At 56.2% G+C, this 20,458-nt stretch overlaps 10 protein-coding genes across 10 annotated transcripts; 5 read left to right on the top strand and 5 right to left on the bottom strand.

The window, feature by feature from the left end:
• Positions 1–190: 190 nt before the first annotated feature.
• N657DRAFT_577352 (uncharacterized protein) lies at positions 191–640 on the bottom strand (the record flags this gene model as incomplete). Its single annotated transcript, XM_062789245.1, has 1 exon — positions 191–640. One exon carries the CDS (start codon positions 638–640, stop codon positions 191–193), a length of 450 nt encoding a protein of 149 aa, XP_062645301.1.
• Positions 641–708: 68 nt separating this feature from the next.
• N657DRAFT_647696 (uncharacterized protein) lies at positions 709–1,547 on the bottom strand. The gene is made up of 2 exons (XM_062793371.1): positions 948–1,547; positions 709–822 (listed from the first exon to the last, which is right to left on the bottom strand). The coding sequence occupies exons 1-2, from the start codon at positions 1,059–1,061 to the stop codon at positions 715–717; spliced, it is 222 nt and encodes a 73-aa protein (XP_062645300.1). The 5' UTR covers positions 1,062–1,547; the 3' UTR covers positions 709–714.
• Positions 1,548–2,497: 950 nt separating this feature from the next.
• On the bottom strand, positions 2,498–2,938 carry N657DRAFT_635573 (uncharacterized protein; the record flags this gene model as incomplete). The annotated part of the gene is made up of 1 exon (XM_062791350.1): positions 2,498–2,938. The coding sequence occupies one exon, from the start codon at positions 2,936–2,938 to the stop codon at positions 2,498–2,500; it is 441 nt and encodes a 146-aa protein (XP_062645299.1).
• Positions 2,939–3,968: 1,030 nt separating this feature from the next.
• On the top strand, positions 3,969–6,199 carry N657DRAFT_673336 (uncharacterized protein). The gene is made up of 2 exons (XM_062795685.1): positions 3,969–4,935; positions 5,016–6,199. Exons 1-2 carry the CDS (start codon positions 4,298–4,300, stop codon positions 5,818–5,820), a joined length of 1,443 nt encoding a protein of 480 aa, XP_062645298.1. The 5' UTR covers positions 3,969–4,297; the 3' UTR covers positions 5,821–6,199.
• Positions 6,200–6,650: 451 nt separating this feature from the next.
• N657DRAFT_108639 (uncharacterized protein) lies at positions 6,651–11,091 on the top strand. Its single transcript, XM_062785769.1, has 3 exons — positions 6,651–7,152; positions 7,204–10,274; positions 10,364–11,091. Exons 1-3 carry the CDS (start codon positions 6,796–6,798, stop codon positions 10,905–10,907), a joined length of 3,972 nt encoding a protein of 1,323 aa, XP_062645297.1. The 5' UTR covers positions 6,651–6,795; the 3' UTR covers positions 10,908–11,091.
• Positions 10,960–12,532, bottom strand: N657DRAFT_600556 (malate dehydrogenase). The gene is made up of 3 exons (XM_062790080.1): positions 12,406–12,532; positions 12,177–12,294; positions 10,960–12,114 (listed from the first exon to the last, which is right to left on the bottom strand). The coding sequence occupies exons 1-3, from the start codon at positions 12,457–12,459 to the stop codon at positions 11,276–11,278; spliced, it is 1,011 nt and encodes a 336-aa protein (XP_062645296.1). The 5' UTR covers positions 12,460–12,532; the 3' UTR covers positions 10,960–11,275.
• A 954-nt stretch (positions 12,533–13,486) lies between these two features.
• N657DRAFT_699006 (uncharacterized protein) lies at positions 13,487–14,651 on the top strand. The gene is made up of 3 exons (XM_062797339.1): positions 13,487–13,797; positions 13,852–13,981; positions 14,003–14,651. The coding sequence occupies exons 1-3, from the start codon at positions 13,552–13,554 to the stop codon at positions 14,359–14,361; spliced, it is 735 nt and encodes a 244-aa protein (XP_062645295.1). The 5' UTR covers positions 13,487–13,551; the 3' UTR covers positions 14,362–14,651.
• N657DRAFT_108564 (uncharacterized protein) lies at positions 14,652–15,601 on the top strand. The gene has a single exon (XM_062785768.1). The coding sequence runs from the start codon at positions 14,775–14,777 to the stop codon at positions 15,330–15,332; it is 558 nt and encodes a 185-aa protein (XP_062645294.1). The 5' UTR covers positions 14,652–14,774; the 3' UTR covers positions 15,333–15,601.
• Positions 15,602–16,441: 840 nt separating this feature from the next.
• Positions 16,442–17,548, top strand: N657DRAFT_682611 (Metallo-hydrolase/oxidoreductase; the record flags this gene model as incomplete). The annotated part of the gene is made up of 1 exon (XM_062796498.1): positions 16,442–17,548. One exon carries the CDS (start codon positions 16,442–16,444, stop codon positions 17,546–17,548), a length of 1,107 nt encoding a protein of 368 aa, XP_062645293.1.
• Positions 17,549–17,679: 131 nt separating this feature from the next.
• Positions 17,680–19,073, bottom strand: N657DRAFT_108553 (uncharacterized protein). Its single transcript, XM_062785767.1, has 2 exons — positions 18,748–19,073; positions 17,680–18,673 (listed from the first exon to the last, which is right to left on the bottom strand). Exons 1-2 carry the CDS (start codon positions 18,980–18,982, stop codon positions 17,811–17,813), a joined length of 1,098 nt encoding a protein of 365 aa, XP_062645292.1. The 5' UTR covers positions 18,983–19,073; the 3' UTR covers positions 17,680–17,810.
• Between the last annotated feature and the right edge of the window lie 1,385 nt (positions 19,074–20,458).

Here is a 20,458-nt window from a genome sequence, read left to right as displayed (position 1 = left end):
AACGGGAGGCATTCTACATGTTGAATGTGAATATACCGGTCACCCTTCGAAGAGGAGTGGTTTGCTCACTACCTAATTTCCTGTGTCTCGGGCCAACTGTAGTACAAAAGAGTGACCGAGGTGACCGAAAAACAGGCGAAACAGAGAACAACACATTCAACCAAGCCCTGTCATCACACCACTGTCCACTTCAAGTATGGTAAAGACCCCACTCGACGTCCACCCACACGCCAAAAGGCGACTCACATTTCATCCTGCCTTTGGCACCCACCACGCCGGCGCCTCCAAAGCGGTTGATGGAGTCCCGCACGAGATCGCGAATGTCACCGTTGCCGATCTCGGTCGGCCCGGCGCTGTCGCACGTCACGCCGAACGCGCATGTGCCGTACGTCGCGAGGGTGCGGTGGTTGGGACCCCACACGGTCCAGGTGCCGTCGCCGGCGATGTTGTCGTGCAACCGCCAGCAATCGGCGACGCGCGGCGAGCCGCCCGACGACTGGTTCTCAAAGGTCGAGTCGCCGCAGTCATTGATGGCACGGGCCGCGAACAGGTTGCTGGTCTTGGGTGCGGGCGTAAAGAGGATGCCCGACTCGGGGACCGGCGACGAGGGCTCGGTGGGAGCGCCGCTGGCGAGGGTCATGATGCTGGCTAGGGTGGCCATAGCCAGAGCAAGGCTGGAAACGGTGTATTTCATTCTGAGTTATTGGAGGGGGTTTATGAACTCCGAGATTTGGATTGGTGGTTGCTGTGGGGGTTGATGGTTGGATCGGAGATTTGGGACTGAAGGTGCGAGTCGGTGCTGGCTCTCGATCTGCCGAGACCCTGGCCATGTTCCGGTGGTGAGAAAATGTCATATTTATACTCGATCCCAACGGCCGTCAAATCTGCCTGCCTGCTGGGCACCTAACTCAGGCGACGCGGGGTCGCTGTGCAAGAGGGAAGCTCACCCTCCCTCGACATCTGGCGATGTAGCTTCCCCTCATTGTGCTGCTTACATCCTGCGGTTCGTTGTTGTTGACGTGGATGACTTGGCGACCTTTCTGCTGACTTGGGTAGTACATAGCAGATTCATTCCGCGCGATGTAGTATCGGCATCATATCATACGGCATGTCAGATGCTTTGAAAGAACTGTGCAGAAGGGACCTCATAGACACTTGTGCCATCTGGGATCATACATTGGCCAAAGGGTCCTGTCGATATTGTTGGAACCTGCAGGACGACGACCGCTGAGATATGCGCTGGGAAAGCTATTCCCAGTCAAGCAGTGGATTGAATTTTTTTAAGGTGGTAAAAGTGATTTATTGACCATGCTGTTGATGGGCATGGGAGGGGACTAAGTACATATGTAAGGAAGAGGGGTTGCAGTGCTGGCACCAATCAACCACCGAGGTCCGTTGAATGCAGCCATCAAGGCGGCTTCGTTCCGACAGATATATGCAGTCAGCACGGTGATTCTGGGCAAGCAACCATGGCCGGGCCACTTTTTATGTACTTGCCTTTCCGACACGAGAGGGATGTTGGGGGACGCCCTGGGAGCCAAGTTGTGTCTTTCAGGTTGTGCCTGGATACTTATCCATCGAGCCTGATTTGTTCGTCATTATAAATGATACCTCATGTTATGTAGATAAGCTACATCACCTTACCATCCAGTCGAGTTTGGCCTGCAAGAGTCAATATGAGCCTGTTACTTCCGGTGGTGTCACTTGGGCCTCAGCTGTTGATGCCAGGCAACTCAGCTCACTGTGGCAACACCAGACCCCGCATGTTATGCAACATGACTGCAGGGTCTCCGCCTCAGAACCATATCCCAACCATTCGTCGCCTATTCCAAGAGCACATGGCTGACATGTCTAACTGTCTCTGCTCAGCTGTGTAACGAGTCAGACTTGTGCCTTCGGCTAGAAAGCCTAATACAGCCACAGGCGCACACCATCCAAGCTGCTAGCCGAAAACTTCTACCTTGGTCGATGTCACAGTTGATTACCGTAGATGCCACTGTGCGACGCGCCAGCATCGATATAGCACTCAACCAGGCCAGAAACTCCAGATGAATGGAACAAAAGGAGAGTGTGGTGTCATGTCCGCAGTCACCTAGATGCAGTCAGCAGGACTTCTGCAGGAGTCCTAGTATCGACGATCGCTTTCTTCGAGTGCTGCTGGTCAGAATTGAGTTGCAACTCTAGCGGGCACTCCAATGTTTGATGTGAGGTAACCTGCCCTCCTATTGAAGACGGGAATGGTCTGCGCACTACCTTGACCTCTAGGTAATGCCCAGTGCCTCGGGCTGGCTGCTCGGGTCGACGGAACGAGTGACTAGGTGCCTTAGAGTAAGGGGTTACCTTGAGCCGAGGAACAGAGTACACAAAGCACTTGGGCTACCCAGCCAACTCTGTTGTACCCCCATGGCCGTCGTCACCACTGTCAATTCTTCAAGTATGATAAAGGCCCCATTTGGCCTTTGCCCACATCCCGTCAATGCTCTCTGCTGACAGCGCATCACACCATAGCGCCCACCACGCCAGTCTTTCCGAAACGCTTGATCGAATCCGGCACTAGATCGCGAACGTCTTCGTTCCCGACCTTGACACCCATGGATATTCCATCTACCACCTCCGCGCCAAAAGCGCGCGTGCCGTACGTGGCGAGCGTGCGGTGATCTCCCCACACGGTCCAAGTGCCGCCGCCGTGGATCTTGTAGATTATGCGCCAGCAGTCGTTGACCTTCGGCGAGGCGGCAGACGTCTGGTCCATAAAAATGGGCTTGGCGCAATCGTTGCGATTTTCCCTGGCCGCTAGGAGCTTGGTCTTGGGAGCAGGCGTAAAGAGCACGCCCGGCTCGGGGATCGTCTTAGACGAAGGATCGATTGGAGCGCCGCTGGTGAGGGTCATGGTGCCGGATAGGGTCACCATGGCGATGCTAAGGATCGTGAACCTCATTGTGCGTCGTTTGAAAACCGTAGACTTAAGGCTAGGCTTGGGAGTTGGGTGGTTTTGAAAGAGATGGCTCGCTGGGTTGTAGTGAGATCATATTTTGGAGATGTGAGTCGGTGTTGTTTGAGATCTGCCGAGTCCGGGCGAGTCGATGGGTAGAAAATGCTCTCTTTTTACGAAACCCCAACCGCCTTCCAACCTGCCTACCGCTGCAGGTAAGGTTCACGCGGGACTTCCGCTCGCAGTGCATATGGGTACGCCGAATGATTACTGTACCTTAGTTTCTTTGAGCGGGCGTTTGGGAGTCGGGAAGCTTGGGCTTCATCGACAGCTGGCGATATACACGCAGCCTCGCCCTCAATGTACACCTTACAACCAGCAGGTTGCTGACCGTGGAGCAGATGACTTCAGGTCAAGGGCCCTTTACTGAGTAAGTCAGTTCAGGTCAGACTCATTCAACGCGGTGTAGTGTCTGAATGAATCTCTAGGTAACTACGACATGTCCTGGGACTGAGAAGGTACCTACGTACCTGAAGGACTCCTCGAGGCCGGAGCCGCCCAGGCCCCAACTCCCGGGCCCCTGTCGTCCCCATGACTAGCGACATCGCCGCAAGCATTCCCAGGCCCAGCACCCACCATCCGCGTCGAGACGACGCTCGACCGTTTCGGTTCCTTCAAGTTTTGCGGATACTCTTGCTGCGGCGCGAACTTCGCATTGTAGAAGAGATAGAAGCAAGATAAAAACAAAAGATAGGAGATAGGAGAAGAATGAAGACAGAGAAGAAAGAAAAAGGTCAACCTGTATTTAGGATCCAACGCTTTGTCGTATTGTTTCCCTAAATTGCATCAGTAAATTGGAACAAACCAGGGTCTATACGGATCCGTAGAGGTTGAGTAACTAACTTGAGTTGTATCCGTACTCTCTACTGTAACGTTATCTGTATTTTTAGTGCTGATTAAGGTATGCGCCTGTCCTGACAGTCAGCCTGACCGGTGACACCGAGATTTTGTCCCTACTTAAATGGCAGGCCGAACTGTGTGATTGGCCGCCACTTTTAACATCTGAAACAACCAAGACAATGGACTGTTGCTGCGACCCGGGCCATCAACGCCCCGTGAACCCCCGCTTGGCCCAGTGATGCCTGTTGATCTCAGCTCTTCACTAGAGCGACAAAATCATAATCACACAAGGCTCCAAAATTACAGAACATGTTCAGTTTCAACACGCATCAACCCGGCTCGCAACTTACGTGCCATCCTTCCCGCAGCTGCTCCTTTTAACTCAGACCACTGACCAGCACTCTGATCTGTCGAAAATGCGCTAGGTGGGCAGGCAGCTACTCGGGCCTTTTGAGACGGGCAATCATGGAGAAAAAGAGGCTCTTCGACCGGTTACGCGATTTCTTCCGTCGAAAGAATGGGAAGACCAAAAAGGAAGGGCCCAATGCTCCACGGAACGAGTCTGTCATCGTCCACCACCCCAAGGCGCCCCAGCCGCGGAATGATCACCTCAGGCAGGTCATCGAGTCAAGCACGCTGCAGGATATGAGAGCCACTGCAGATGCTCAGGCCCTGTCTGCATTCTTCCAGCGGCTCCCCGTCGAGATCCGGCTCAAAATCTACCACCATGTCTTGTGCAACTACCTCAAGCCGCGCCGAGTCGGGCCCTCCACCGCGGGCTCCAACCTCCGTCTGCATATCTATACGCCCGCCCCGGCCAGCAAGAGGCTGACCCACACGCGGTGCAAGATACACCCGGGCGAGCCCGGGCAGAAGGATGTGTTGGTGACACAGGACATCCACAGCGAGGACTGGCCGAACGCGCCGCCCTGGTACCGCGACGCCTGGGTGCTCCGCCTCAACTGGGGCAAGCACTGGAAGTGCCAGCACGCCATTCAGAAGCAGTGGAATCTGACGGCGCAAAACGGGGATGCCGGCTCCAGTTCAGCAACGGGAGCTCCCACAGCGCCGTTTCTACCGCTGTTTTTGGCGTGCAAGAGGATGTCAGTTTCCCTTTTCTTCAGTCGCCCATTCTCTTAACTTATAACTCTCATCCGGAAGCCGACGGCTTACAACATATCAGGTACCTCGAATCGGCACAATCCCTCTTCGAAACCGTCACGCTCGTCTTCACCTCGTCCACCGACGCACACCAGTTCTTCATGGTGCGGCCGCACCCTTTCCTCGCTCACCTGCGTAACCTCGAGCTGAGCATCGCCTACACCAACGACCACCTCTTCCTCTCCAGGGTCCTGCACGACAACCCGCCTCGGCCGTCTACCAGCGGCAGCCACGTCAACAACGACAACACTGGCACCATCACCACCACTACCGCCACCATCACCACCACCAATGATGACGCCTCCCCCCGTGGGGCGAGCGTTGATACCAACACCGCGGCCACCGTACACGAGCCCATGGCCCGCGCAGACGTCGTCCGCGACCTGAGGCCTAGGCCGAATAGCATCTGCTTCAACCTGGTATGCAGGCTGGACCGGTTTGGCGCCGAGCTCTGGCCTTATCTAATAAAAGGGATCCGTGCCGCGGCACCAAAGTTGAGGGAGCTGGATGTGGAGATTGGGGGGCGGATTGCGCGGGATGGTATTCTTGGGTCGTTTGGGTTTGTCGAGAAGGAGGAGGATGGACCCGTTAATGGTGTTGTTGCAGGTGGTGGCGGTGATGAGTGGGAAGAGGGAGGCGCGACGTTGGGGATGAGGGAAGAGAGAAGGCATGCGGCCGCGTTTGACAACGGGAAAGCGGAGGGGGAGGAGGTTTCGCGGTGGACGCTGCCTGGGAGGTTGGTGGTTGTCTTCTCTGGGGCGAGCGTCAAGGAGGGCTATGTGCAGGCGGGGAAGGAGATGGTGAGGATGCAGACGGAGCCGGAGTGAGATCGGAGGGTCAAGTGTTTCAACTGGTCAGAGGTGGTTTTACATGGTTCCTCAAGCGCTGCGGGACAGTGCCTGTGTAAGTGTAAGGCTGGATCGGGGTACCGGGGTTATGGCTTCGCCTGCTCCTAGGATTCTTCATTGCCGCTCGCCCCCTGCCTCAAGCAAACAGTGATTCGGTGTGCGGGCGCCTCCAGGGTTGATGGGCCGTTTCGATGCGAACCTCCAGGTGGTTGAAAGGAGGAAGGGAACGTGGAGCACGAATAAATCCCAGGCACCTTGGGTAGAGGAGTGCTCGGATGACAGAGACACACGCACATCAATGTCAGTTATGTAATGTTCGTATACTCAGGCTGCCGATGCAAGATTCACCGCATTCATCATTCCGTCACTCGTCTATGCAGATCTCGGAAGCGCAACCGTGATTACAGTCCACTCTCTTCAGCAAACATTAGGGCAACATCACCTTCAACGCAGCTTCGCCTCTCTTTGCACCCTGATAATGAGGGGACACCTGCACCATCAGCACTAGCGGAATCTACAGATCTAGCTGCAACTGTCTGACTTAGACGATTTGCCGCTGGCTGGAGTTGGTGAGACTTTCTATCAGGAGATTTGCGATCACAGAGAAAGGTGATGAAGGCCCTGTCTTCAAGTCAAACCATCGACGTTATCTACCTGTGCAGTAACATGCCCATGGTTTCAGGCGTCTCCGGTGTGGGGCGATCGCGCAGACTCCACGTGGCGACAGCTGCCTGTCGGTCCCGGCAGGCGGGTGGCGCCAAGAAGATGCCACTCTGCAATTGGATCCGAAAAGCATCCCACGCCGGGCCCCATGCTCGTCAGTCTCAGGGATCGGATATTTTCCATCAACCTCCCCCTTCCATCAGCGTCGCCTCGCCTTTCCAATTCGGTCGCTGCCTTCGATGACGGCACCGTAGATGAGCATTCCTTGAACCTTCCCACGACCGACCAGCCATGGCGCCGCTCGTCGACAACCCGCAGATCAAGAGCGCCGACCTGTTGCGGCCCCTGCCTCTCTACCAGCACGCATACATCTGGCCCTTTGCCGTGATATGGCCCGTCTTCCTGCGCTTCTACCTCACCCCTGAGCTCTACGACAAGCACATTCAAGCCCCAGAATGGACGTTCGTTTGGGTCGGCACTATCGTCACCCTGCAGACTCTCGTGTGGCTCTGCACCCACTGGAGCGTCAACCTCAACGCTGCCTTTACCGCCAGAAAGGCCCGCTCCGTTGAGGATGCCCAACTGATCAAGGTCATTCCCATTGCGAACGCCGGGACTGCCGACATTTGCAAGCTCTCGCGCGATAAGGTGCGTCCTCCTCTCCATCAGCAACGCGCACAGGGACTGACTGCCGCTCAGGTCGGCGACAAGACCAAAATATCGTTCCTATTCCAAAAGCGCCGCTTTCTGTACAATTTCGACACCAAGTCGTTCAGGACCCTAACATACGACATCGACGCCGAACCGAGGCCGAAGCTGGAAAAATTCCAAACATCCAGGGGCATCACGAGCGCCGAGGAGCAGCAGCGCCTCGAGCAGCACTATGGCACCAACACGTTCGACATCCCCGTTCCTACGTTCACCGAGCTCTTCAAGGAACATGCCGTGGCCCCCTTCTTCGTGTTCCAGGTCTTCTGCGTCGGCCTGTGGCTGCTGGACGAGTACTGGTACTACTCACTGTTCACCCTCTTCATGCTCGTCATGTTCGAGAGCACCGTCGTCTGGCAGCGCCAGCGGACCTTGACCGAGTTCCGCAGCATGAGCATCAAGCCGTATGACATCTACGTTTTCCGCCAGGGCAAGTGGACCGAGATCCAGAGTGACAAACTGCTACCGGGCGACCTGGTGTCCGTGACGCGAACCAAGGAGGACGGCGGCGTCGCCTGCGATATGCTCCTGGTGGAGGGGACCGCCATCGTCAACGAGGCTATGCTTTCTGGCGAGAGTACCCCGCTTTTGAAGGATTCCATCCAGCTCCGGCCCGGCGACGCCCAGATCGACTCGGACGGCCTAGACAAGAACTCATTTCTGTGGGGCGGCACCAAGGTGCTCCAGATTACACATGGCAGTGCCGACGTGGAGCGACTCAAGTTGGCTTCCGGTGTTCCCGCCCCTCCGGACAACGGCGCCATGGCAATCGTCACCAAGACCGGGTTTGAAACTTCGCAGGGAAGCCTGGTGCGGACCATGATCTACTCGACGGAGCGCGTCTCGGCCAACAACACCGAGGCCCTGCTTTTCATCCTGTTCTTGCTTGTCTTCGCCATCGCCGCCTCGTGGTACGTCTGGGACGAGGGCGTGCGCAGGGACAGGAAGCGCTCCAAGCTACTGCTCGACTGCATCCTCATCGTCACGAGCGTTGTGCCGCCCGAGCTGCCTATGGAGCTGAGCTTGGCTGTCAACACCAGTTTGTCCGCCCTCTCCAAATTTGCCATCTTCTGCACCGAGCCATTCAGAATTCCCTTTGCCGGCCGCATCGATGTGGCCTGCTTCGACAAGACCGGTACCCTGACCGGGGAGGACTTGGTGGTTGAAGGCATTGCCGGCCTTGCTCTCGGCCACTCCGGAACCGATACGCCCCGCGAGCCTGATGGCGCTCACAGCCATATAACCCCGGTTCACGATGCTGGCATGGAAACGACCCTGGTCCTTGCGACCGCTCACGCGCTGGTGAAGCTCGACGAGGGTGATATTGTCGGCGACCCTATGGAGAAAGCTACGCTTACTGCCTTGGGCTGGAGCTTGGGCAAGAACGACGTCTTAACGAGCAAGCCTGGCAGTGCGTCAACTGCAGGCATCACTGGCTCCGTCCAGGTCAAGCGCCGCTTTCAGTTCTCATCGGCCCTCAAGCGCCAGAGCTCTGTTGCCACCATCATTGCGACCGACGCCAAGACCGGCCGCAAGCTGAGGGGCACCTTCGTCGCCGTTAAGGGTGCGCCCGAGACAATCATGAAAATGCTGGTTACCATCCCGAAAGACTACGAAGAAACCTTCAAGTACTTCACGCGCCGTGGTGCCCGTGTCTTGGCCTTGGCGTACAAGCAGCTTACTACTGAGGGCGAGCTCGGCGCGAGCAAGATCAACGACCTCAAGCGCGAGAACGTCGAGTCCGACCTTGCCTTCGCCGGCTTCCTGGTCCTCCATTGTCCCCTCAAGGAAGACGCAAAGGAGGCTGTCCGGATGCTCAACGAGAGCAGCCATCGTGTGGTCATGATCACTGGCGATAACCCGCTCACCGCTGTCCATGTCGCCAAGGAGGTCGAGATTGTCGATCGCGACGTTCTCATCCTTGACGCCCCCGAGCACAGCGTCCACGGCGAGGAGTCCCTCATCTGGCGCAGTGTAGACGACAAGATCCAGATTGACGTAGATCCTACTAAGCCCATTGACCCTGAGATCATCAAGACCAAGGATCTGTGCGTCACTGGGTATGCGCTAAACAAATTCAAGGACCAGGTCGGCTGGAAGACACTTCTGCGGTACACCTGGGTGTATGCTCGGGTCTCGCCCAAGCAAAAGGAGGACATCCTGCTGGGTCTGAAGGATATGGGCTACTACACGCTCATGGCAGGTGATGGCACCAATGACGTGGGCGCTCTCAAGCAGGCCCACATCGGCGTGGCCCTGCTCAACGGCACCCAGGAAGACCTCACCCGGATTGCAGAGCATGCTCGGAATACCAGGATGAAGGACCTCTACCAGAAGCAGGTCGATTTGATGGCGCGCTGGGGTCAGCCGGCTCCTCCTGTTCCTCCCATGATCGCCCACCTTTACCCTCCCGGACCGTCCAACCCGCACTACGAGAAGGCCATGGAACGGGAAGCGCAGAAGAAGGGCGTCCCCGTGGAACAGCTTCTCAAGGCGAACGGCACCAAGATCGAGACCGTCACCTCGCCCGCCGCCCAGCAGCTCATCGACTCGGACCCCCGCAAGGTCAAGCAAGCCGAGGCGGTCAAGAAAGCTGCCGGCTTCGCTGACAAGCTGACGCAGTCGATGATGGACGCCGAGATGGACGACGGCGAGCCGCCGTCGCTCAAGCTGGGCGACGCCTCGGTGGCGGCCCCGTTCACGTCAAAGCTGCGCAACGTCATCGCCATCCCCAACATCATCCGTCAGGGGCGGTGCACGCTGGTCGCCACGATCCAGATGTACAAGATCCTGGCGCTCAACTGCCTCATAAGCGCGTACAGCTTGAGTGTGTTGTACCTCGAGGGCATCAAGTTTGGCGACGGACAGATCACCATCAGCGGCATGCTCATGAGTGTTTGCTTCCTGTCCATTTCGCGCGCGCGGTCGGTCGAGGGCTTGTCCAAGGAGCGGCCCCAGCCGAATATCTTTAATTTCTACATCATTGGGTCCATTCTGGGGCAGTTTGCCGTCCATGTCGCCACGCTGATTTACATTGCACGCTACTGCGATGTGCTGGAACCGTAAGCCACCCAACTCTCCCCCCTGACGCGCCCCTTCGCACCCTTCTCATCAGGGCCATTGTTACTCACTTTTCGTGTTTCTTTTATAGACGCTCCGAAATGCCGGACCTCGAAGCAGAGTTTAAGCCCTCGCTCCTCAACTCGGCCGTGTACCTACTCCAACTCATCCAGCAGATCTCAACCTTCGCCGTCAACTACCAGGGCCGGCCCTTCCGCGAGTCGCTGTCCGAAAATAAGGGCATGTTCTACGGCATTCTGGGCGTCACGGGCATCGCGTTTGCATGCTCGACCGAGCTCATCCCGGAGCTCAACGAGGCCATGAAGCTTGTACCCTTCAAGGACGAGTTCAAAACGACTATTACGGCTGTCATGGTGATGGATTATGTGGCGTGCTATGTCATCGAGGTGGTGCTCAAGTGGCTGTTTAGCGATTTGAGGGCGAGGGACATCGCCGAGCGCAGGCCGGAGCAGCTTGAGAGGGAACGGGTGAGGAAGGCGGAGGAGCTGAAAAAGAAGGAGGAGGACGAGGAACGGAAGAGGTTGGAGAAGGTGGCGGAGTTTGAGAGAAAACTGGAGGAGAGGAAGGCGGCCTTGAGAGCGAGGTTTGAGGGCCGGGCGGCGCATGGGGCGTGATTGGGGTGGGGATAGATAAATAGATGGATGGATAGGGAGTGAGAGGTTGAAGATCGGGGTTATTTGTTTGTGTAAAGTGTATAGTTACAGACGATAGACGTGATGGAAGCGGCGTGGCCCCGGTGGATTTGTACTCCGAGCCGATGCAATGGTACATCTCCGTCGACAATGCCCAGGTACTAACACACTGTTTGAGTCCAGGTGATTCGTCAATACATTGGATATTTGCTACTGTACAGCCACCAAACCCCTGCCTGCTTGTTTGGGTAGTTGTGGATACGGAAGGGCACGCAAGGTCAGCCGTGATGGCTGGCTTGGTCATCCGCGCGGTCAATTATTACGTCTAGCTTTTGCCTAGAGCTCGTTACTTAGTTACCAGGGTTCTCCTTGACAAACGCCACACCCTTGGCGATGTTCTTCTTGAGGTCAGCGAAGCAGGCCTCGAGCAGCTTCTCCTCCACGGCGTCGACTTTGCCGACGGGCAGAATCTTCTCAACACCGCTGGGGCCCAGCTCAACCTTGGAGCTGAAGAAGTCGATGCCCTGGTCCTTGTACAGCGGGCTGTCGACGAAGGTGGGCTCGATGACGCCCTTCTCGCCTTGCGAGGCGCGGAGCAGCGACTCGGCCATGCGCGCGCCGGCCATGGCCATGGACAGGGTGGCCGAGCCGGCGCCGTCCTTGGCCTTGACCACCTCGTCGCCGCCAAACTGCACGCGGTGGATCAGCTCGGCGTTGGACGAGAGGTCAGGGTGGTTGCTCTGGCTGAAGAGCGGCACGATGGTCACGCCGCTGTGGCCGCCGACGACGGTGACGTTCTCGTTGGCCGGGTCGGTCTTCTTGATTTCGCTGACGAAGCGCGAGGCGCGGACGACGTCGAGCGTGGTGACGCCGAACAGGCGCTTCGGGTTGTAGACGCCCTTGGACTTGAACACCTCGGCGCAGATGGGCACGGTCGAGTTGACGGGGTTGCTGATGACCAGGATGTTGGCCTCGGGGCACGAGTCGGCGCAGGCCTTGGCCAGGTCGCGCACAATCGAGGCGTTGGTGTTGAACAGGTCGTCGCGCGACATGCCGGGCTTGCGGGGCACGCCGGCGGGGATCAGCACGATCTCGGCGCCCTTGAGCGCGTTGGCGAGACCGCTCGGGGTAGGCTCGTAGCCCTTGACCGTCGACTTGGTGTTGACGTGCGAGACATCGGCGGCAACGCCTGGCAGGTGTCAGCAAGCATTGAAGAAGCATGGGGTACGGGAGGAGGAGCTGAGGGCGTACCGGGAGCGCCGCGGATATCGTAGAGGGCGAGTTCGGTGACTCTGGGGTTGAGCTTGAGGAGGAGAGACAGCGGCTGGCCAATGCCTCCGGCTGCACCGAGAACGGCGACTTTGGAGAGCTGTGGGCGCACGAGCAGTAAGCAGTGAGCATGCGGACGTCATTGTGATTGGCATCGATGCATGAGCTTGGAACCAGCGATTGATGCGGAATCGGGGCGGTGTTTGCTTACGTTTCTCGCCGACGCCGAGAAGGCGCGGGTCTGGATCCGAGAGGCCATGAACATCTTGAATGTAGTGACCGTGATGAAGCGTTGACTTCGGCAGGTGACTGGACTTGGGACAAGGAAGGTGGAAACACAACAACGGAAGAGAAAAGAATTGGCGCGGTCCGATCTATTGAGAGCGGAAAGCGGCAGTTGGCCCGTCATTGCGGTAAAAAAAAAGTTGGCCTGTCCCGTCTTGGGCCTAGCGCATTGGAGTTGGCCCGAGCGCCCGCGGGATCCCCAGCAAACATTCGGCAGGATCGAGCCTCGAAGTCCCGCTTGTTCATTCATGGGTTCACTTCTGCTTGCAAGTGCTTCTCGGAGTGATCTTGTTCAGGTCATGCATCCTCTTTCAAGTTTGAACCTCGGTTCTTTCTACATGCGAAAGCACCCCATTAGCAATTGTCTTGTATGCAGGTCTACGGGTGTTTTTATGCTTTGCTCACCTGTTATCGTTTGCAGTTCAACCCGCTTTTTGTTCTGTAATTTGTGTTTCTACGTTACCGCTGTTCACACTCTTTGGACTTTCCCACCTCTCCATGTGTGAAGCAAGCCCAAATTCTCGCAATGCGCTTTGCTTTACCCACGCGATAGCTGCTATTCAATGCTTCCTCCTTCTTTATCTTATTTTATTTTTATCCTTTTTTTTTATCTTCTGGGTTGGCCTCATCTCTGCCATGTCAGGCCACTTGAATGTGTCTTCCCTTTGATAACAAGTGCAGAGGTCCGGCGAGACATCTGCGACTTCGTCTTTTTAGCCTGGATGAAGCAGTTGGTTCAGCCAGTGACTTGTGTGGATGATTGCCCAGTGGCAGTTGGTTAACATTCTGCAAGACAACTAGAGCCAGCCATCCGTCAGCTCAATCCTCATGCAGTGTGCCTGCAACACAGCCCCAGGCCCCCAACACTCGTAACGTACGGAGTGCCTTACCTGGGATGTGAAAACCCCAAGAGGCGCGGGACCCTCCTGGTCCGTCGCAGTCCCTCGAGACTTCAACTCAAAACGTCACCAAAATTCAAGAGTTTCTCACGCGAGGCCTGCATTACCATGCGCTTAATTAACACGACCATATTCGAGCTCAAGGAGTTTGGAGCAAACCCGCCAAATTATGTATGTCACACACGTGGGGTGCAGAAGAAGTCACTTTTCAAGACATGGCAGACCTGGGCTCTGCCCGTATGAAAGGCTTCGCCAAAATCGAACATTGCTGCCGACAGGCCCTCCGCGACGGCTTGCACTGGGCCTTGGTCGACACCTGCTGCGTTGACAAGACGTCAAGCGCAGAGCTCTCGGAAACCATCAACTCCATGTTCAAGTGGTACAGCCGCGCTCTGAAGCGCTATGCCTTCCTCGAGGATGTGACGGCGGTTCCCGGGGACGATTTATTTGCCGACCCAGATGCCACCCACGAGGGCGGCTGCAGACATTACCAAACCGCCCCCGATAATGTTACCCGATCGCGATTCTTTCCATCTCGCTGGTGGACACGCGGCTGGACGTTGCAAGAGCTGATCGCTCCCCATGACGTCGAGTTCTATAACCGTGACTGACATTCTTGGCCAGGAAGCGTGACTGCAAGCATTTCATCAGCCGCGTCTGTAGCACGTAGCGTTCCCGAGTCTATGTTGAATCAGTTGAACTTGCTCGGATCCATTTGCGCGGCCGACAAGATATCTTGGGCGTCAGCAGGCAAGACCACCCGTGAGGAAGATATGGCCTATTGCCTACTCGGCATATTGGATGTGAACATGCGGTTGCTCTACGGCGGAGGGGGGGAAAGCATTCCTACGCCTGCAAGAGCATGTTATCACTACCACCGAGAGCTACAGTCTGTTTCTGTGGGGGCTGGGGCTCGAGCGCTGGGCGTCCCTGGTCGACTTTTCCTGGTATGTCGCTGCGTCCGCTTCCTCCGGTCCATTTGAGACTGCCTTGTCCAGCTGCCCTCGCGATTTTGCCCGTGGTCAGGCATGGTCAGACTGGCGACGTATCGCCGGGGCTGCTTTGACATCGGGGGGCAGCCTGAGATCACCAGCCGCGGATTACGAGTGCCGATGCTTCTCAAGGCAGTCATGAGCCGGGACCACATCATCGCTCTATCGTTTGCATAACGGCTACTTCAATTTGGTCTTGTGGCCCAACTTTCCAGGTTTCTTGGCGAAGCTTCAACTTGGCCCTGACCGCGACTTCCTTCCCAGCACGGTTTTCCTCGGTTCCTTTCCATGCCTGGGCGAACACGCTTCGGGGAGCGAGATGCTGCCCTGTATCCTGCTCCTTAACTTAGGGAGGTCTCGGCACGGGCCGCTCTGAAGGAGAGACTACTGATGAGGGCTGGGTAATGCAGCCGTCCCGCACGTACGTCAGGTCTATGTCTTTCATCTGCAGGCTTCCTGCCAACGAGTTCCCTGTGCGCGGATGGGGGAACAAGAGCTGTTTCATCAAGACGCATCAGACAAACTCAAACATGCGAGGACTGGGCTCCGACTCCGCTCGGAGCGCTTGGCATACCTGCTACAACAGTTTGACGAACTCTGGTTTGGCGGACTCCAAATCCCGGCATCCCTGCATCGCCTTCAGTGTCCACCCTCCATACGGGCACGACGACCCCGACAAGCCCCCCCGCTCAGAGTGGATCGAGAACCGCCGAGGCGTTCGGCTCGGGGCCGCCAAGTCGTTTCCCGGCGTTGTGATATCGTTGGCGACGCGAGGGGCTTGGTTTTGGCTCGACGTCCATATGAACAACGAAGGGCGGCCTAGCGACCACAAGGAGGTGGTCGAACAGTTCAGAACCTTTGACCTCAGCGACATGTGGGAGGACAATCCGCGGGAGCGAACGGCGTCTCCCGTTTGGAGACATATCCCTTTCGTCACTCTGCGCATTAAAAACGAGCGATGACGGTGGTGAACACATGTTGCACAGGGTGCATTCGGCTCTTGAAGACAGACGCCCAGCGCAGATGGGCAGTGGTGGCTAACTAGCCTTTATGGTCCGAGTTTCGTTCTGGGGAGGAACGAGCATGGCACGCTTTCTGGTTGATTCTTGACGCCATGTGACGCGGAGTGATACTCCAAGCGCTGTTGGATCACTCTGGCGTCACCTGGCGGCGGAATCATCCGCTGCTTCCAGAACAAGCCCGGCACGTTGACAGCCACTGTAGTCAGCCACAAGCTAGGCTTTTATGTCGCCATGTCGGCCATCACACAGCTCGGTCCGGTCTCGCTTTCGCATAGCGCGCGTGCCCCAGGAAGAGCACATCAACACCTGAGACAGAGAGGAAAATGTGTGGTTCTAGGTGGTTGAGATTTCGGCGACGCCGCCGGCCTGAGAAGTCCCACTGCGGGCAAGGCGACTGTCCTGCTTCCGGTTATCACCTTCCAGCCCCCTTTTCCCGTTTCTCCATTCAAATCCCGCTTCGATGAATACTGACAATGTATGTTGTTCTTCGGTCGGGAAAACAGTCGAGTTCAGAGTTCTCAAAATCGTGGTATGCAGCGGCCACTGGCCAGTACGTCCGTCTGCGTCCAGAGCATCCCTTCAGGTTTGCCACAGGACAGGTTAGGGCATCGACTGAAATTGAGACCCTTCAGTTACCATAAGGCTGCCAGGAGTCGTACTACCTAAATATTCTCAAACCCTCGTGTTCAGATATTCTTGGCCCTCTATACACACACGGCATGTACAGTGGTTGGCTGATACCATCGGTTCGTTCATGCTTGTGGGTCATGAAGCTCTGCCGGACTTTCGTCAGTCGATGACGAAACCCAACCTTCGTCATCGTCACCTCACATCGAGATCAACCAGTTAGAAGCAGGCTCGACACATCACCTCCAGTTAACGGACAAGTCCACCCGAACACGGCAAAATGGACTCGGAGTATTTCGTATCCCAAGAAGAGCACGAACACAAGTTGCAGCACGAGAGGGAGAAAAAGCTGCATCATGCCGCTGGGAGTCATTCCACCTCATCATCCCCATCATCAGAACCACAGCAGGAACATCATCAAAATGTCGACCGAGGCACCCAAGCCCATCCGCGAGACAACCCACCCGCCGCTCCTCCTCAACCCCAACAAGCGCATCCGGCTTCTCAAAACCGCAACCCACCATTCCCACCCTGAACCAGCCCTCACCATCAGCCAAACCAAGCATCACCCAACAGTGCCCCCTATTCCCGGAAGTTCTGAGCCTTCCGAGCAGGAGGGAGCAGTCTACTTCATCGGCAACGCCACAACCGTCATCTCATACGGCTCCCTCCGCTTCCTGACAGATCCAAACTTCCTCCACGCAGGCGACCACGTCCACCTTGGCCCCGGCGTCACCTCGCAGCGCCTAAAGGACCCTGCCGTGCCAGACCTGGGCTCGCTCCCTCCCGTCGACAGCGTGCTGCTGTCGCATTATCATGAGGATCACTTCGATCGGGAGGTCGAGGCCAACTTGAGTCGGGACGTGCCTATTATCACGACGCCGCATGCTAAAACGTGTCTGACGGAGAGGAAGAGGGAGGATGGGTTCAGAAAGGTGGTTGGGTTGGCCGAGTTTGAAGGGGTGGTTGTTAGGCCTGTTGATGATGCGGGTCAACAACAACAAAACAAAACTTCGGGGAGGAAGGAGGCGGTTAGAGTGACGGGCATGCCGGGGAAGCACGTCCCGCCCGGTCCGCTGGCGTTGGCGAACGAGCTGCTTGGGGCGGTGCCGCCGACGAATGGGTGGTTAGTGGAGCTGGGGTGGACAAAGGGGACTGATGGAGCGGAGGACTTTGAGACGGGATACCGGATTTACATTTCGGGCGACACGCTGTTTGTGGACGAGCTCAAGGAGATCCCCAAGCGGCTGCAGGGGGACAGAATTGACCTGATGCTGACGCACCTCGGCGGCACGACCATCCCCGGCCCCCGCATGCCGCTGCTCATGGTCACAATGGACGCGAAGCAGGGGGTGCAGCTGATGCGGCTCGTGGATCCGGACGTGACGGTGCCGATTCACTTTGATGATTACGACGTGATGTTGTCGTCCCTAAACGATTTCAAGAAGGAGGTGGCGGCCGCTGGGCTGGAGGACCGCGTGGTATATCTGGATCGCGGGGAGGAATACCGGTTTGCGGTGAAGAAGTAATAGGGGCTTATGGTCGTTTCTTGTCCTGTCTAATATCAGGTGTACCGTAACTGCGCCTAACTCCATCACTACAATTGCCAGCTCTTTCGGGAGTGGGTTAAACGGAGATGATGATTGATCGGTTGCTTGATGAGCCAAATTCAGTGTCACCGAATGAAGGAGGATGCTGCAGAGTGTGATGGCCAGGAGAAAAGAGGAAGGGGAAAACAACATCCGACTAATGATAGCATCTGAGCCCAGCGAGCCAACTGCGACGTGCACATCACACCTCTCTAGTCACCTCCCGCCGCCTTACTTGAGGATAAAGGAGGTAGATGGACCCGACGAGCCCCCAAGTACACAACGATGCCGCCCAAAACACCCAAAACGACTCGCCCTCGGGACCAAACCTGGTTTGGATGGCCAAAACTGCCGCCACGGCGTTGAACGGCAGCGCAGACGTCGCTACCAATGCTAGGAACGTCAAGGTTTCGTTCTGCTTGACTGACAAGCCCGCCTCCCGGACCGACATGATGGACATGAGCAGCTCCACCAACTGGCCGACCCTTTCGGCGTTCCGTGTCACCAAGTCATGCACCTGGTTCGCGTCGCTCTGCAACTCTCGCCACGCCTGTCCCGCATCCCTCGGCAGCTGACGACCTTCCAGCAACCATGCATCGGGCATACTAGAATCATCGCCCTGTACCAAGAGGTCCCGTTGCTCCTCTATAAGGGCTTGGTACTTGCCGATGCGGCGGCGGTGGGTGAACAGCCTGGTCAGGACCTTTTGAAGCAAGTTCACATCGGCCACGGTGGCCGACATTGTCTCAAGCTGCCACTCTATCACGTTGATGTCGCGCTCAATATGGGCGTTGGTGACAATCCACTCAGACGCAACTATCCGCGCCACGCCCCGGACGACCAAGAGCGGGTGGAAGTCGGACCTGGCTTCTAAGTTGAGCGAGTGTTGCAGGTAATGAATCAGGGATTTCCGGTAGCTTGACCGGTCGTCCAACAAGTCCCTCTCCCTGAGGTCGAATGGGGCAAAATGGAAGACGCAGGCTTGATGCATGGACGGCATCACTTCGCCGTGTTCCTTCTGGCCGGCGTGATCGACTTCGAATGGAGGATCGAGGAGGACGAGTCCTGCGACTCAGCATATCAGCTATGGAACCAAACATGTTGTCTAGGTGTTCGCCAGTTATCATGGTCTAGAGTACCTTTGAGCCATTTTGGCTTCTTGGGATCTGCCGGCGTCTTGAACCAGATAGAGGCGCACTGACGTGTCATGGCGACATTGCCAAACTGGCGACCACCGACGCCTGTTTCGCGGGCAATTGGAATCTGCATGCCAGCAATTCTCTCGACATTTATCTTCTGGAGGTTAGATCGCATCCGCTCCTTGGCGTTTCGATTGTTTCCCTTGTTGCACTGTCTGGGTCCGACGAAGCGCATCCGGATGTGCTCACACTCGACTCTTGAAGAGCGTAGCACGGGCAAGTGTCCCTCAAGGCTTTGAAGACGGTACCAGGGTGTGGGCACTATATCGGGTTGCGTGACTTCTTCCTCCTTTGTGATATTGAACTCCCCGGGAATTGCATCAAGGTAGTCGAGGAAAAATTGAGGATCGATCTCGAGATGACCACCCAACGCTTTTACCAGCTCAGGGGTAATGTTCTCGACAAGAAACAACTGAAATATGTCGTGGTCGATGATTGCGCCCAGTTCATGGGCTCCGACATCCCGGAACTCGAGCTCGGCTGTGTTAGACTTGAAGGTTACAACAGTGATGACTGGTTTGCCGGCACATCGCGGGATTCCATGCTGTGTATATCCGTCGAGGTATAGGAAATTCCGCAGAACTGTGAGTCTCTGAAGGTGCCTAGGACCGCCAGGAGCTGTAATCTTATCGATGAATGTTGTGTATCTGAGTGATGGTTCATCAATTTCCGGCGTCCTTATGTATGCAGGATTGCTATTAGGTTGTGACATGATTAAGGTACCCACGTTGATAAATACTGAATCAAGGATGTCAAGGGGCAATCCAAGGCGAGCTGGGAGGCTCATCGGAAGTGTATATAGTCTGTCCAAATTGCCTTTCGCTGCAGCTTTGTTCAGTCGCATCAAAGGCTTGCTTGGTTGTTAGGCTTTCTGAAGACCGATCAAAAGAAAGGATATCCCTTAGCAGGCCCACCAGCGTCACTTTGAAGCACACCGCTATGCTAAATTGAGAAAAGCGCAGACGCCTCGCTGCAACACAGCTTGCCTGAGCAGGCCGCTGCTCGCCAGAAATTACCTTACACAGTACATGTAGCGAGCGTTCGCATGTCTTTCGTGCGCTGCGCAGCCATTACTTCTCAGTATTCGTAACTCAGTGAAGATACTGTTGATCTACACTAGTTCAGGTTCGTGTGGCTGCCGCTAGGCTGTTCCATTGTTCTTAGAGGCGTTGATAAATAGCAAACCCCATTACCATCCGAACCATGCAGCCTCACGTTTTCCACCATTCTTATCAGTGAAGGCACCCACATCACCCACACCAACTTAAACTGTGAGATCTTGTTACATTTACCGACGATACTCACTCACACATGATTCTGGAAAGACCGTCTGGGAGCCATTTCAACATGACAAACCAGAGCGCATCTCTGCCTGAGGGACATGGAAACGGCGCGGATCAGCCGCAAATCCCGCGCATCAAAAAGGAGGAGAGTGCAGGCGTCGCTCGCTGGTTGGCCTAAATAGTGAGACATCCGGAGCATCACCCACTCAGAGACAAATATCGACAGTGGAAACAAGACCGCATCTCGAAGTATCCATACCCCACCAGCCCGGTGAAGCCGATGGCATCGGCCAGATTCCTAGGGGTCTGGCTGGACTGGAAACTCAACTGGAAGGCCCACCTAGGAGAGGTAGAGCGGAAGCTGAAAA

Source organism: Parathielavia appendiculata (assembly GCF_033297405.1).
Source record: "Parathielavia appendiculata strain CBS 731.68 unplaced genomic scaffold N657scaffold_11, whole genome shotgun sequence".
Classification (NCBI taxonomy): Eukaryota; Fungi; Ascomycota; class Sordariomycetes; order Sordariales; family Chaetomiaceae; genus Parathielavia; species Parathielavia appendiculata.
This window is presented reverse-complemented; position numbering and strand designations above follow the sequence as displayed.